The 14,691-nt window shown below is 47.1% G+C and overlaps 1 protein-coding gene across 2 annotated transcripts in view; it reads right to left on the reverse strand.

Moving 5' to 3' along the window:
* NUGGC (nuclear GTPase, germinal center associated) overlaps window positions 1-14,691 on the reverse strand; it is a 58,842-nt gene that overhangs the window by 28,768 nt on the left and 15,383 nt on the right. For both annotated transcript variants that reach the window (XM_089518195.1, XM_089518196.1), the window contains exons 7-16: window positions 12,633-13,866; window positions 9,570-9,795; window positions 9,212-9,424; window positions 7,742-7,948; window positions 7,405-7,586; window positions 5,731-5,848; window positions 4,465-4,542; window positions 4,223-4,342; window positions 2,124-2,346; window positions 1,331-1,464 (exon numbers count right to left, since the gene is read on the reverse strand). In XM_089518195.1, the coding sequence (XP_089374321.1) occupies window positions 1,331-1,464; window positions 2,124-2,346; window positions 4,223-4,342; window positions 4,465-4,542; window positions 5,731-5,848; window positions 7,405-7,586; window positions 7,742-7,948; window positions 9,212-9,424; window positions 9,570-9,795; window positions 12,633-13,866 (2,735 nt within the window). The remainder of the gene's footprint in view (window positions 1-1,330; window positions 1,465-2,123; window positions 2,347-4,222; window positions 4,343-4,464; window positions 4,543-5,730; window positions 5,849-7,404; window positions 7,587-7,741; window positions 7,949-9,211; window positions 9,425-9,569; window positions 9,796-12,632; window positions 13,867-14,691) is intronic.

Below are 14,691 nucleotides of genomic sequence, written 5' to 3' on the forward strand. Positions count from 1 at the left end.
TAGTCAAGGGCTCCTGTCTCAGCCCAGAATTTCCTCTGCCCCATCCTGAATTCATCCCTTTTCACTTTCTGCCCCTCACTCCTGGAACCTTCTTCCCCCGTGAGACACAAGAGCCATCACTTCTTTAACTAGCTTCAAAACGGAGTTGAAGACCATCCTGTTCAGAGAAGCCTTCCCAGGCATTGCATAATTGTCGCTTACTATCTGATGTTCTTTTATTGCCTGTTTATCGAACCGTTTCCTGTATTGCTATGTATTGTATATGTATTATCCTACTTGAGAGTATGTATTTTCCCTGGATGAAGATTAACCGTCCATGATGAAGCCAAGCCCTCCCTCCAGTCCATCTGCCTTGGTCCAGGCCTCGGAGGTTGAGAGGAACTGCTGGACCTCTGACCCTTTCCCTCCACCCCTCCCTTCTTCTCCTTTTGTGTCGTGTCTTTTTAGATTGGAAGCCCGAGGGCAGGGAACCGTCTAACTAAAAAGATTTCATGTACAGCGCTGTGTAAATTTACAGCATTTCATAAATAAAGGTTAATAATAATAATAATAATAATAATAATAACAACAACATTTAAAGGAGCCCTATTAAAAAGACAGAAGTCAGGAAAACTGCACACTATTCAAAGCCTTGCAGTTTGTTCCTAACAGCTTCTTGGAATATCTTCTTCCTGCAGCCTCTCCTGGGACCTTTGCACTTATAGTCAGCCCTTTACATTTGCAGCTTTGTTTTTTTGTGGATCTGATTATTCGCGGATTTGATTAATTTGTTCTCTCTAGGAATCTCTAGGCGCACCAGCATGATTCTATGATCAACCTCTGCCAGAGGTTAACCGCAAAATCATGCTGAATGACCAAGGAATTCCTACTGAGCATGGTTTTCTAGGCATTTGTGAGCTCTCCCGCATGACTCTAAGGAGTTGTGCTGAAGGACCTAGAGATTCCTAGAGATGTGTTCTCTCAGGTTAAAAAAATATTTTTTATTTGCAATTTCCCCATAATCCCAGTGAATGTGGCGGGCCGACAGTAAATTGTAGAGACAGGTAAGTGTGTGTCCTTGTCCCCACTCTATCTCCTCCAACTCTCAACCCTCCACCATTAAATGTTCCCAAACAGACAGAAGGAAGGGACAGGTGGCTCATCTGTAACTAGTTCTTCGAGCAGTCATCTGTGGATTCACAAAAGTGGGTTTATCGGCACAGATGCAGAACAACCCATTTGGGTGCATTCACAGACAATGAACATTATAAATGCTACTGACTGCCAAATTTTAAACCATTGAACTACTGTCTGCTATGATGGATCTGTTGGTCCCACTCTCCTTACTGACCTCCGCTCTTTGGCTGGTCAGATAATTGACCATCTGGCTCAGGACACGGGCCACGTCCCTGATGACCTTCTCCGTGGCTTCCATGCTGTGCTTCAAAGCTGTGTCAATGGCAAATTTCTTCAAAGCTGGGATTTCTGAATACAAAAGGAAACAGTCAGGGTTGGGCGGGGCGGAAATATATACAGTATTAGAGTATAATTCCACAGGGGATGCAGTGGCTCAGTGGTCAAGATGCTGACTCTGATGATCGCAAGGTTGGCAGTCCGAGGCCCGAGTGCCACAGGATGGAGTGACCTCCCGTCTCTAGTCCCAGCTCCTGCAATCCCAGCAGTTAAAAAGCATGTAAAAGTGCAAGTAGATAAATAGGGACCACTTCGGTGGGAAAGTAACAGTGACCTGTGTAGTTATGTCAGTGATGGTGAACCTTTTAGAGGCTGAGTGACCAAACTGCAACCCAAAACCCACTTATTTATTGCAAAGTGTCATGTCCCTCTGGCTTTCTAGTAACAAACTCTGCCAAACTCTGTGCTGGGGCGATGGCACATGTGCCCACAGAGAGGGCTCTGAGTGCCACCTCTGACACGCATGCCATAGGTTCACCATCACTGAGTTATGTGGTTCAGTTGTCTACACCAATGGTTCTCAACCTCTGACCCTCCAAATATTTTGGATTTCAACTCCCAGAAGTCCCAGTTAGCACACCCGATAGCCAGGAATGATGGGAATTAAAGTCCAGCACATCTGGCAAGGCCAAAGGTGGAGAGGGCCACTGGTTTGCATGATCTGCACATACCTGTGTCCTTGGTGTCATGGAAGACTTGAGGCTGGCCATCTCGAAGCAGTTTCCCACAAAGTTTGAGATACTCCGTGGAGCTGACCGTGAAAACCTGAAGCTTCTTGGGCCGGGATTCTGCTTCTCCAAGGCCAGGTGAGTCTGAGCCGGCAGCATCTCCCTCCTCCATCTCTTCATCACTGTCCTCTTCACATTCTGGATCCAGTGCCTTCCTTGTCATCTCCTGAGAAAAGAAGACCAGCATCCAGAGTTCACTTCTTAAGAGTAAGTCACCATTTCCCAATGGCAAGGAAGAATCCCTGCTGGGCAGCAAGTTGCCTAAATTGACCATGTCACAGAGGTATATGCAGACAGATCGGCTGGCAAGTTCCATTTACTCTTCTGTAGAGCTGCTGCTGTTGGTCTGAACTCCACTGGTTAGTCCCAATTACAATGGTTGAACGGTAAATAGGTCTACTCTGCCAAACAGTCCAAAGGGCTCTACTCGGGTTGGGACTAACCCAGAAGACTGAGGCCAGTGGCTGTTTGCCCTCAAAGAAAGATATTGCTTTATTAGCTGCAGAAGGTTTCTTTTGAAGGGCAAGCTGAGTTGACCACAGCTGAAAAGTTAACTAGGGGACTGCCTGAAGGAAGAGGCCCCTCCCTCCTCAACTGTCATCTTGGCCTCAGAGGGAGCGATCAGGCAGACCCAGCAACATCAGGGACTGCCTGAAGGAAGAGGCCCCTCCCTCCTCAACTGTCATCTTGGCCTCAGAGGGAGCGATCAGGCAGACCCAGCAACATCAGTGACTGCCTGAAGGATGAGACTTCTCCCTCCTTTAACTGTCACCTTGTATTTTGTATTGTATTACAATTTTTACTGTACACCGCTATGATCATTGCGGAATAGCGGTCTATAAATAAAACATATTATTATTATTATTAGGGACAGGGCTGCATAGCAGCTGCCAGGTGCTGTGGAGTAGCCGGGGGCAAGTCAGAAAAGCAATCGTTCTGCCCCTTGCCATCAGCTACCAATTCACATGGAAGCTCTGATTACCAATCATACCTAGAAGACCCATCCTCTCCTCCTCCTCCTCCTCCTCCATGAGGTTATCTGGTCTCCTTTGAAAGCAGCTTCCACTACTACAAACCTCTGCCAATATATTCTGCAATTCAACTATGCCTTCTCAGAGAGCACTCTTGTCTCGTTCCCTCCCAATTTCACTGGTGCTAATATCCCAGAAGGGGAAAGGTTTTTCTCTCTACCTACCTACCTCTACCTTTTTTGCACCAGGCACAGTGGTACAAACATTTATTACCGTGTATTTCGTTGGTCATTTTCCTAATCTAAGCAGCACGAAGTGCTTTGGCCTTTCCTCAAAGGGAGAGATTCTGCCCCCAGAAAACCTTGGTGGCCCTTTTTGCAAACCCTGTGGACTACAGTGGGTTTAAGCATCCCCAAAGACCATCTCCAAACACACCTATGTGGAGCTCAAGCAGACAGAGCCTTGATCCAATCTCTGGTTCCCTATTCAAACACAAGGAGCATCACTGATGTCATCAACACGAAAGGAAATGAGAAGAAAAAGGAGAGGTGTGGGTCATTGGACTGACTGAGACAAGAGAACATTCTTCACAAGGATAAGCAGGAAGGCTTGAGAAGCAAAGCTCTTGGGGGAATTAACCTTACTGCAGCCATGGGCAAACTGTGGCCCCCAAGGTGGTTTTTGAGACCTCAAGATCCCCCAGATTATCCTTTCTATGGCCCAAAAGTGGGGGGGTGGAGAGGAGGGGTTGCTGCTTCTCAAAGCTTTCAAGAGGAGAAATTAATCTTTTAAAATGCAGTTTTTCAAATCTAGAAGTGGACTTCCGGCCCCATTGGGGTCAGGAAAGTGGCTTCTAGACCTGATGCAGCAGTCAGCTCCTTCCGATGCCTAGGCCTTTCTCATGTGTGTGTCTGTGTGGAGACATAAGGGGAACTGAGGGGCCAGGGTCCTTTTTCCTTGCATATGGCACTATAAAGCTGTGGCTAATGCCACCTGCCAGGCAAGGCCTGTGCCAACAGGTAGCCCCTCCTTGCTCCAAAAGGTCAACTTGTACAAGGCACACATGCTTACCTCCAGGCCAGCGTTGAAATCTGTCAAAATCTGCTGCTTGGAAAACTTATTTCGGGCCAGAACACAGATGAGACTAATGGCACGCAGCTTTGCCTCTTTCTGTCTCTGTAAGTCGCTGATCTAAGAAGGGGAAAAAGTCAGACACTTGAGAACTGAGGGGCAAAAGGCAGAAAACACAAGAACAAACTGGCACCCCAAGCGAGGTCCAACTAACAGAACAGGAAAAGAGACAAGAGACTTACTCTGAATTCCTTCACCAAGATATCGTGTTCTCTCTGGAGCCAGGCTGAGTCTGCACCATCGCCTGGTTGTCTCTGCTCCTGTTCGGTGACACACACAACACCATAATTTCCAGCTTAGAGCAGCAAGGAAACAGAAAAGCACCACTGCGCCCACAGAGGGGCTTCCTCCATGGAATCATAGAATCACAGAGTTGGAACAGACCGCAAGGGCCATCCAGTCCAAACTCATTTGGCCATGCAGGAAATCACAGTCAAAGCATCCGTGACAGATGCTTGTATTTTCCGCCTTGTGTTTTCTGCACAACATTGTCTCCCTGAGGTTCTGACCCCTTTGCCAACCAAAGAACTCTTGCCACAGAAAGCCAGCTTGTCTGTAGGATGCCAAAGTTATTGTTCAACACGGAGGCTACCAGTTTGGTGGCAAAAGCACTAGGTCATCAGGCTTTTACCCCAACCTTGTTAGCATACCCTGCACACCCCCACATTATTTGGTGGTACAAATATTTTGGCATATTTTGTTATAATAGCAGTTACAGAGAGAGGCCAAAAGCATGAATCTGCAAAGGTCATGATGCCTTTTAAGTGAACTTCTGATGACCGGTCCCATAGACCTCAAGGCATGTGGAAAGGACCCCTGTAACTTAATGGCTGTGAATATTGCTGCTTCCAAACCCCTGCCATGTGCATTTCCTCTTGGAGGTCACAGACAAAGAAGTCTTTCAGCCCAAAGAGGCTTACAGGAGTGTGTTTAACCCAGCCTCTGTAAACCAGCCAACTTCTATGGGCAATTTTTGCCACATACACCCCAATTGAAGGACTGAAAAGTGGCCTAAAGCTGACCTAGAGTGCCAGCATGGTGTTGTGGTTTGAGCATTGGGCTATGACTTTGGAAACCAGGGTTTGAATCCTGGCTCAGTCATATAATCCCACTGGGTGCCCTTGATCGAGTCATAGTCGCTCAGCCTCAGAGGAAGGCCATGGCAAACCTCCTCTGAAGAAACTTGCCAAGAGAACCCCATGACAGGTCCCTGCCTTTCGGTTGCCACGTGGGAAAGCCACTTGAAGGCACACAACATCAAAAAACAAAACAACTGACCTAGAGTAATGGAATTTCTTACTCAAAACAAAAAACAAGTGAGGCCCAATTAAGATGCAACACATTCACCAGAAAGACAAAGCATGCATCCAAACAATATGGAGTAACTCCACTGTGCAGCCGGAGGGAAGAATTCATGCTTGCGCTGAGTCTGTGGGAGGAATACAGACCTCTCGCTGCAGATACTCATAAAGGCTCCTCTTCTCCGCCTCGGCTTGCATCCTCTGGTTTTCCAGCTCTCTCAGCTCATCTTCCACACACTGAATCTCATCTTGTAACTTCAGGTCCCTGCAAGATTCAGGCCTCTTGAGTATTCTTAGTACATATATGTTTTCACATGAACATTAGACTTCTAACGGCTAGAATCATAGAATCATAGAATAATAGAGTTGGAAGAGACCGCAAGGGCCATTCAGTCCAACCCCATTCTGCCATGCAGGAATCCAAATCAAATCATCTAGTTTATTCAGGTCATCTTGAATGTTGATCCTGTCCTCTGGAGTGTTAGCTACTCCTCCTAATTTGGTGTCATCTGCAAATTTGATAAGTATGCTCCCAATTCTGTCATCCAAGTCATTGATAAAGATGTTTCCATTACATTCGTCCCTCCCCATTCACTGGGGTTAGGAGCACAGGACCCCCATGAATGTGGAACAATCACAAATAACAAACACACTATCTCTTTACCTGGGAGAACCCCACTCTAGGAATCTCTACGTCCTCCAATGCACCTCTGTGGTCAACATCTGCCAGACATTGACCAGAGAAATGCACTGGAGGAGCTACAAAGGCCTCGTAGAGTGTTCTCTCTAGGAATCTCTAGGTCATTCACTGAAACATTTGGTTAAAGTTGACCATAGAGCTGCACTGGAATATGTAGATATTCCTAGAGAGAACATATTAATAAAACCCATGAATAATCAAATCTGCAAAAGTCAAAACCACAAACGTGGAGAGACAAGTGCACTGCTAATTTTTTACAAGAGAATCCCAGACTACCAAACAGGGTGTGTTTCTAAAGTCAGAAGGATGAACCCCTGGCGCTGGGGTCCAAAATCTCTCTGCTGGGAAGAATCCTGGAAGTCTGCACCGATTCATATTCAAAACAGACTCCAGGTCCACAGCTAAGTTTAAATTGTCAGTTGGCTTTTGGCCACATTCAGATTCATTTGTCTGTTGAGGCATTTGTGGCAATCTGCGCAGTCCTGGAGGGTTCCAGTGGCAGAAAAGCAGCCCCCAAACCAGCTGCAGTTGCCTCCTCCTTCTCTACTAGGCCAGTGGCAGCGAAAGGCTCAGCCCCACTCCATCAGACACTAGCCACAACCAACCTCCTTATTTTCCAAGCCAAAAGCCTCATCACATGAGAAAAGAATGTACTTGCTAAAAGCTGAAACAAAGGTGGACGGCAGCAGCTTTCTCTGTGTCTCTCTATATGCTGTTGTAGCAGTTCTGTTCTTTTCACAAAAGAGACAGTTGTAAAAGCGATCCGTAGGGAGAGGTGGAAATATAAATAAATCATTATAATTATTATTATCGAACGGATTTTGCAGTACAACAAAAAGCACGCTTTTATGATCATCTCCCTCGAGAAATAGAAAGGAGGTGCTAAGACATCATGCAGAGAGGCTCAGAGAAAGCCGCTTCTCTCCTGCTCCATTTCTGCTTTCTTTTTTCACGTTATAAGGCTCCAAATGACCAATGCTAGTCTCACAGCTGAGCTTTACATTGATGTGAGATCTTGTTACCAGCTTACATGTGCAATATGGAAACTGAGGTGAAGGTTGAAAGTCGCATTTATGATGGTTTTCACTTTTGCACGAACACCAGGTTTGCATTCGAGTTACCTGACAATATCTGTGATGTTAAAGCTGTCTGTCTTGGTGCAAACAAAAGCCAGGCTCCCGTACCGACCATCCATGAGGAGCTGCCTGCGCAGACTTGCACTCAGCATCTCCTTGGCCGTTTTGTCATCCACCGCCCGGGTGATGCTGGCCACAACCCAAACGGCGTTGCAGTCTTTCAGGTACTGGAAAAGAAAACTTGCGCTAAAGTGAAAACAGTTTTGTTGGCATAGAAAAACCATGTATAAAAATAAAAGGCATATGACTAGGGAAAGCCTAATTAAGTAGAGTGCAAATGGAAGCCCCATCCCCAAACCAGCAACCAGAGGACCTGCCCCACCTCTTTGGCGGCTTCGTCCCTGGCAGCATTGGAGTCCCGGGTCCCTGGCAAATCCACCAGCACGGCCCCCGTTTTCAACACCTCTGAGTTGGCAACACGGATCTTAACGCATTTCACAATCGGCCAAAACTCCCCGCCTTTCATTTCACGCAGATTATCCGTTCGAGAATCAATGAATTTCTCAATGCTCGAGCGGAAGACTGTTGCCTAGAAGGTAGAAAAACAATCATCATCACCACCATCACTTCCAAGGTACAGTTTAACAATCTTACTGGGTATGTTTAGCCTGGAAAAGAGATGGTTAAGAGGTGACATGATAGCCCTGTAAGTATTTGAAGGAATGTCTTATTTCAAAAAGGACATTGAGAAACTGGAGCCATGCGTCCAAAGGAGGGCAACTAAAATGGTGAAGGGTCTGGAAACCACAAAGCCCTATGAGGAGAGACTTAGGGAGCTGAGGAAGTTTAGCCTGGAGAAGAGAAGGTTTTTATGATAGCCTTGTTTAAATACTTGAAGGGATGTCATATTGAGGAGGGAGCAACTTGTTTTCTGCTGCTCCAGAGAACAGGAACCAGAGGAATGGATTCAAGCTAGAGGAAAAGGGATTCTACATCAACATTAGTAAGAACCTCTAGGTCTGGAAACCATGAATCCTTATGAGGAGGAGCTGGGATGTTTAGCCCGGAGATGATAAGGTTAAGGGGTGATATGATAGCCCTGTTTAAATATTTCAAGGCTTGTCATGTTGAGGAGGGAGCAAGCTTGTTTTCTGCTGCTCCAGAGAAAAGGACCCAATGGAGCAATGGATGCAAGCTCCAGGAAAAGAGATTGCAGCTCAACATTCGGAGGAACTTCCTGACAGTAAGGGCTGTTCGACAGTGGAACAGACTCCTTCCTCTGAGATTTTGGTGCAGTCTCTTTCCTTGGAGGTCTTTAAATAGAGGCTGGATGGCCATCTGTTGGGGATGCTTTGATTGAGAGTTCCTGCATGGCAGAATGGGTTTGGGCTGGATCAGGGCCCTTGGGGGCTCTTCCAACTCTATGGTTCTAAGATTCTGGACCTAACACTCTATCAAGTGAATTATTTTCCATACTCATGTAGAATGTCAACTTGTCAGGGCCAATGTCAAAGAATGGCAGTAACAGATGTCTTTTAAGGCCCCACAAACCAAGTGGGTGGTGGACAAAAGCAGGCACCACAGAATTGCCACCAAAAAACCTCTAAAATTATGTTTTATTGCACAGAGCTACGGAGGCTGCTACTGAAAAGGAGGAAATTAAGCTGACCTCATGCCAACTTCAAACATCCCTATTAGGCTGTGCTTCTAGAACAGCAATTTTTACAGAAAAATACTAAGCCAGCAGCCTATCAAGCTCCTTCTCCAGAATGCCAGTTCCGCTTTAAGAGACAGATAATGGTCTTCACGGCTGCCCAGCCTCAACCCCAGCCAGCTGCCAGGGGTCACTTGCCGTCTCTGCCGAGAGATGCTTCACGGTGCCCAGGTACTGAGTCACTTCCTGCATCTGCTCCAGCTTCTCCAGCTCCTCTATCCTTCCATAGACAGCCTTCACCCGGCAGTAGGCGGCCCCGGCTTCCGTCTTGCGGTCTGGGCACCGTCTCTTCAGGTTGCCCGACTTGTCCTTCATGTCCTCCAGCAGGGCCCTCAGCTCCTTGTACCATTCCTGAAGTGGATAGGAAGCAATGCAGAGACTAGTTAGGGAGGTGGAGACCTATTAGATATTATATTATACATTGTTATGTATACAATACAATATAATACATAATATACAGCCGTCCCTCCATTTGTGCTGAAGAGGGGCAACCAACCTCTCTCGAGAGGAATTCCACCTCGGCTTCGTAGGGGCTTCCCCCAGCGGCCCTGGAGACCTCCACCACCACCGCCGTGCAGGCCCTCATGTCCGAGGTGGGCAGCACAGCCTCTTCGTCCAGCAAAGCGTTCAGCAAGCAGCTCTTCCCGGCCCCCGTGTTCCCCACCACCGCAATGAAGGTCTGGGGCATTTTGGTGGCCTTCTGGAGAAGGGCGATCTGGTCCCTTGTGCAGGAGAGAGAGACAACAGAAAAAACAAAGTCAGACTGTAAAGTTAGGTGCTCAGCATCACTTACATCCATTTCCTGAAAGGCCTGGCTTGATCAACCCACCAACTCTGAAGGGTGCCCCATTTCTGTGGCCAAAACACATGGCAGGAGCAGGCAACAGGAAGAAGACTTTGCACCAGGTTGCTGCCTCCTCTCCCCACCTCAGTATAGATAATCCCAAGGGCTATGCAGAAAAGATGGGGTCTGTGGATGCACTAAGACGCCTCCACTCCAGAGCCTTCTAAGAAATAAAACGTATTATTAAAGTTTTTGTGGGGTTTTCGGGTTATGTGGCCATGTTCTAGAAGAGTTTGTTCCTGACGTTTCGCCAGTGTTTGTGGTTGGCACCTTCAGAGAATGCTGGCATGGAAGATGGCATGGAAGATCTCTGAAGATGCCAGCCATAGATGCTGTTGAAATGTCAGGAACAAACTCTTCTAGAATATGACCACATAACCCAAAAAACCCTCAAAACACTATGGATGCCAACCATGAATGCCCTCGACTTCACAAAATTTTGAACAGGGGTGTATCTTTGGCTGTGGCACCTCCATCGATGAAAAACTCTTCCAGTAGCCACACCGAGAACTTGAGAAGTTCATTGAGAACGTTTCGCTATTTGAATACGGACGTTGGCTCTGTTGGCAACGTTGGTAAGTTACTCTGACTTACACTTTGGCTGCTTTTCATCTCTCCTAACCTTCTTGCTCTACGATTTCGCTATATTTTGTATGCTGCCATGAATACAGAAACACTGAAGAATGGAGTATGAATAATATCAATAACTTAAACATAGTAATACCTGTATAAATAAACCACAAAGAGCCAAGTGTAGTGCAATGGTCTGAGTGGTAGACTATGACTCCAGAGACCAGGGTTTGATTCCCAGCTCAGCCTCAGAAACCCACTGGGCAAGTCACATTCTCTCGACCTCAGAGGAAGGCCAGGGCAACCCACTTCTGAACAAATCTTGCCAAGAAAATCCCATGATAGGGTCCCCTTACAGTTTTCCTACATTGAGGGAACACAACAATAATAAACAGTCGCCCCTCCATTTTCACAGACTTGGAACTTGCACCCCTCGCCCATTCACAGGCGGCAAATGGAGGGGGACAAAATGGGGTGCGCAGTTGCAGTGTCATTCAAGCCAATGGGGCTTGAATATTGGCAATTTTTTATTTTCGTGAGAGGGTCCAGAACGGATCCCCTGCGGAAATGGAGGAGCAACTGTAAATCCAAGCTGCTATTTGTCAATTTGTCACCATATCGTGCCAAAACGGCTGGATGGATTTTAATCAGATTTAGAGAGTATGTTTGGGATGGCCTGACTTCAGAGGCTGGACAGCCATCTGTTGGGGATGCTTTGATGGAGGGTTCCTGCATGGCAGATTGGGGTTGGACTGCACAGCCCTTTGTGGTCTCTTCCAACTCTACTATTCTATATGATTCTATGACTTAAAATGCAGGCTACATAGCATACCTAAAATGCACTTTGTGAAGGTACTGGGGCACCCCAATTATTTTTCCTTTCATCCACAGCAGTGCATTTGGCAGCTGGTTGGAAGAGCCTACTCTTTGAAGACTAATGGAGGCTGATGTGCAATGTGGGGAAGTGTGTATAGCCAAGAGAGAGCTATACATCCTCAGAGTTGTTCAACTGAGTGATCATTAATGATGGTTAAGTACAGAATCACAGAATGATTCCCCTGAGCAAGCCCTGGGTACCGTAGGTGCAGTATAGACAGCTGAAAAACGGTGGCCTGCTGGCACCTGTTTTTACTCCAGAGGAATGGCGCAGCCCCCAAACTGCGCGCCGTCACTCTGCAGTAAAAAACACTAGGAAAAACTAGGTTCTTTTTGCACCGGCATAGTTATGTTGCGAGTGCACCAATGGCGCATGTGACGTAACTGGCACAACCAGTATACACAGAGCGCTGCCATTATAGTGCACCAGTACGTGCCAGGGTTAGGGACCGTGCAGTTGCCGCGCAATTCCTAACCCTAGTTGTGCCGCTGCCACGCCACAAAGAGCCCGTCTGTCCTGGGCCACAGTTATCTAGCACAATATTGTTGGTGGGTGAAAGACACAGGGCCATGGAGTTGATAGGCCAAAGCTTCAATTCCAGCTCCCCCATTTTTCTACTATCTTGACTCCTACCCTTTCATAAATGACAAAAGAATATTTAGCAATACCAAATTAGTAAAATACCAATTTATAATAAAATGGCAGCACAAGGCATTTCATCATCACCACTCAGGCTGCTTAAATAAAATTGTTGTTGCATGCCTTTCAAGTCATTTCCAACTCATGGCAACCCTAAGGTGAACCTATCATAGTTTTCTTGTCAAGTTTCTTTGCCATCCTCTGAGGCTGAGAGAGTGTGACTTGGCCAAGGTCACCCATTGGGTTTCCATTGCCAAGCTGGGATTCGAACCCTGGCTCCCCAGAGTCTTGGTCCAACACTCAAACCATCCCACCACACTGACCTTAGGTTGATGGAATATAAATTATATTTATTTGATTTTCCTCAATTCCTACGAAAGTAAATAGCAACAGATGATGTATTCAATATTCCAAGTTTTTATTTTGAAGCTGGAGTCAGGGTCAGGGCATTTCTACTGACTCCATACCTACCCAAATTTGGTTCTGACTTCACAGCCTTGGAAGCACAGCAGCCAAGCCACCAGAATGCAGACATGAGGCTGAAGGCCATAACCTGGGAGCCTCTTACATGGCTGCCATAATGAACAGCCCCTCCTTAGCCCTTTCCCCACAGGAGAGAAAGGTTTTACCTCCACTTCTCCAGGTGCGTGTCATCGATCCCTTCCACCCCGCTGAGGGACTTTGAGATCTCTGCCAGGACAGACTGGCACTCCTGCAGCTGGAACTGAATGTCTTGCTCAGAGGAGGCCCAGCCTTTGAAAGTGCTGCCCTCTGGTCCATTTGCACCAAGCCAAGGATTGCTCTGGGCCTGAGTAATGGATGCAGCATGGGGGCAGCTACTCCATGTGGACGATTCTCCTTCCTCTGAGCCCAGAGACACTGGGCCAGCCTCACACTCATTGTCAGAGTTCACATGCTCAGACTCTAACTCAGGCTCTTCCAAATGATAGGGAAGTCTGTCTCTATTTCCTAAGTCCGCAGGACTTCCAGAACTTTCTGTCTGGCTGGCTGCTGAGGGATCAGGTATGTGGGGTTTAGGCAAGACTGAGATGACCGGAGAACAAGCCACAGGATACGGTGTGCCAGGGCCGGAGCTGGTGCGTTGGTCTTGGGGATCACACAGGTCCCTCTCTTCCTTGAAGACCTGAGAAGCAGAAGGGTCAAGTGCCAGGTGCCCCTTCTTCAGAAGCGGCACACCTTCTTTAGATTGCATGGAGCTGCAAGAAAGCACCTGGTTGTCGAAGGCACCAATGCCTGGCAAGGTCCCTGTTTCCCCTGGAATTGCTTGAGAGGCATTCGAGGAGTCCATCTGTCCAGGTAATCTTGCCACTTTCCCATGTCTGGACACATCTTTTCCTAGGTGATCACCAATATCTCTTTCCTTCACATTTGGGGCAATGCCAAGAGGATTGCTGGCCTCAGAAGAGGGCAGAAGAAAGAAGGGAGACCTTCCATTCCTGCTCCATATTCTTCCACTTGCTCCATCAAAATTGTCATTGCTTCCATCAGCCTCCACGAATCCATCCCTCACGGCAGAGGAGCTGAGCAAACATGGTCCATTCTGCAAAAAGGTGAGCTTGGTTTGAGTCGAGACGGGGCAAATGACCGAAGAGCTCTCTGGCGGGGAAACCTCCTCCTTTATGCCAACCACAATGGGGCAGCTTTCTTGCTTAAAAGCAGCAGCAACAGGCACAATTTGAAAGAGAGATGGAGACTCCTGTCCTCTGTCATTCTGGCAGCCATGATCTTCATTGGACGGCTCCCTCTTTAATGGCGCATGAGGACAGCCAAGGGGCATAGAGATGGACTCCCATGGAGAAGAGGCAGAAGGAGGTGGGCTGATGGCCGGCTCACACTCCCGATCTGCAGGGGAAATGTGGCATTATTAATATATTTGCTGAAATTAAAAAAAAATTCCCAACTAGATTTTTTAAAAAAAATTGGCAAAGGTTTTTTTTCTCCTAAAGTGTTAAGGAGATGTCTCTTCCCCAACTGAGACTGGACCCCCTTTTTGGCCCATGAACGAAGTGCAAAGTGCTGAGACATTTCTCCCAGCAACTACACAATCTCCGTTTACGAGTTGCTTTTTAAGAAAAGGATAATGGGTTGGTTGCAGAGGTGGAGCTATTCTTGGGAATGCGCCCGCTGCAATCAATAGGACTTAAGAAAGAGATGCCTGAAATGCAAATGCAGCAGCAAGACCCAGGTATTGCACAGACAATGCAAAAAACCAGTCTTGAAGGGGCTGAAATGGCTCCAGCTCACTTCCACTGCTGCCCTAAATGGCCCGGGACTTTCAAGATGCAAAGGAGAGCCTGATAAAAAGGTGGGATGAAAATATTTCAGTAATATATCAATAAAATCTCATTGGCTTCAGTGGGCGTACTCTGAAGAGGACTAAAGCTGGAAACCACCCTACGATTAAAGAAAACACTCCCAAGCCAAACTTCCTTCAGGGAAGAATTATCTCCCTCCACTTCTAAATCAGATGTGAATTCTTAATTTCTTCAAGACCAGGTGAACTGGGACAAGCAGTTGATTCCTGGGAGCCAGCTTGGCATATTGGTTTGAGTATTGGACTATGACTCTGGAGATCAGGGTTTGAATGTCCCCTGCTTATTCGTGGAAACATACTGGGTCGCCTTGGCAAGCTGCACTCTCTCAGATTCAGGCAAAGGTACTCCCCAC

The sequence above is a fragment of the Sceloporus occidentalis genome, unplaced genomic scaffold, assembly GCF_023333645.1.
Source record: "Sceloporus occidentalis isolate IW3139 unplaced genomic scaffold, rSceOcc1.0.p SCAF_3, whole genome shotgun sequence".
Lineage (NCBI taxonomy): Eukaryota > Metazoa > Chordata > Lepidosauria > Squamata > Phrynosomatidae > Sceloporus > Sceloporus occidentalis.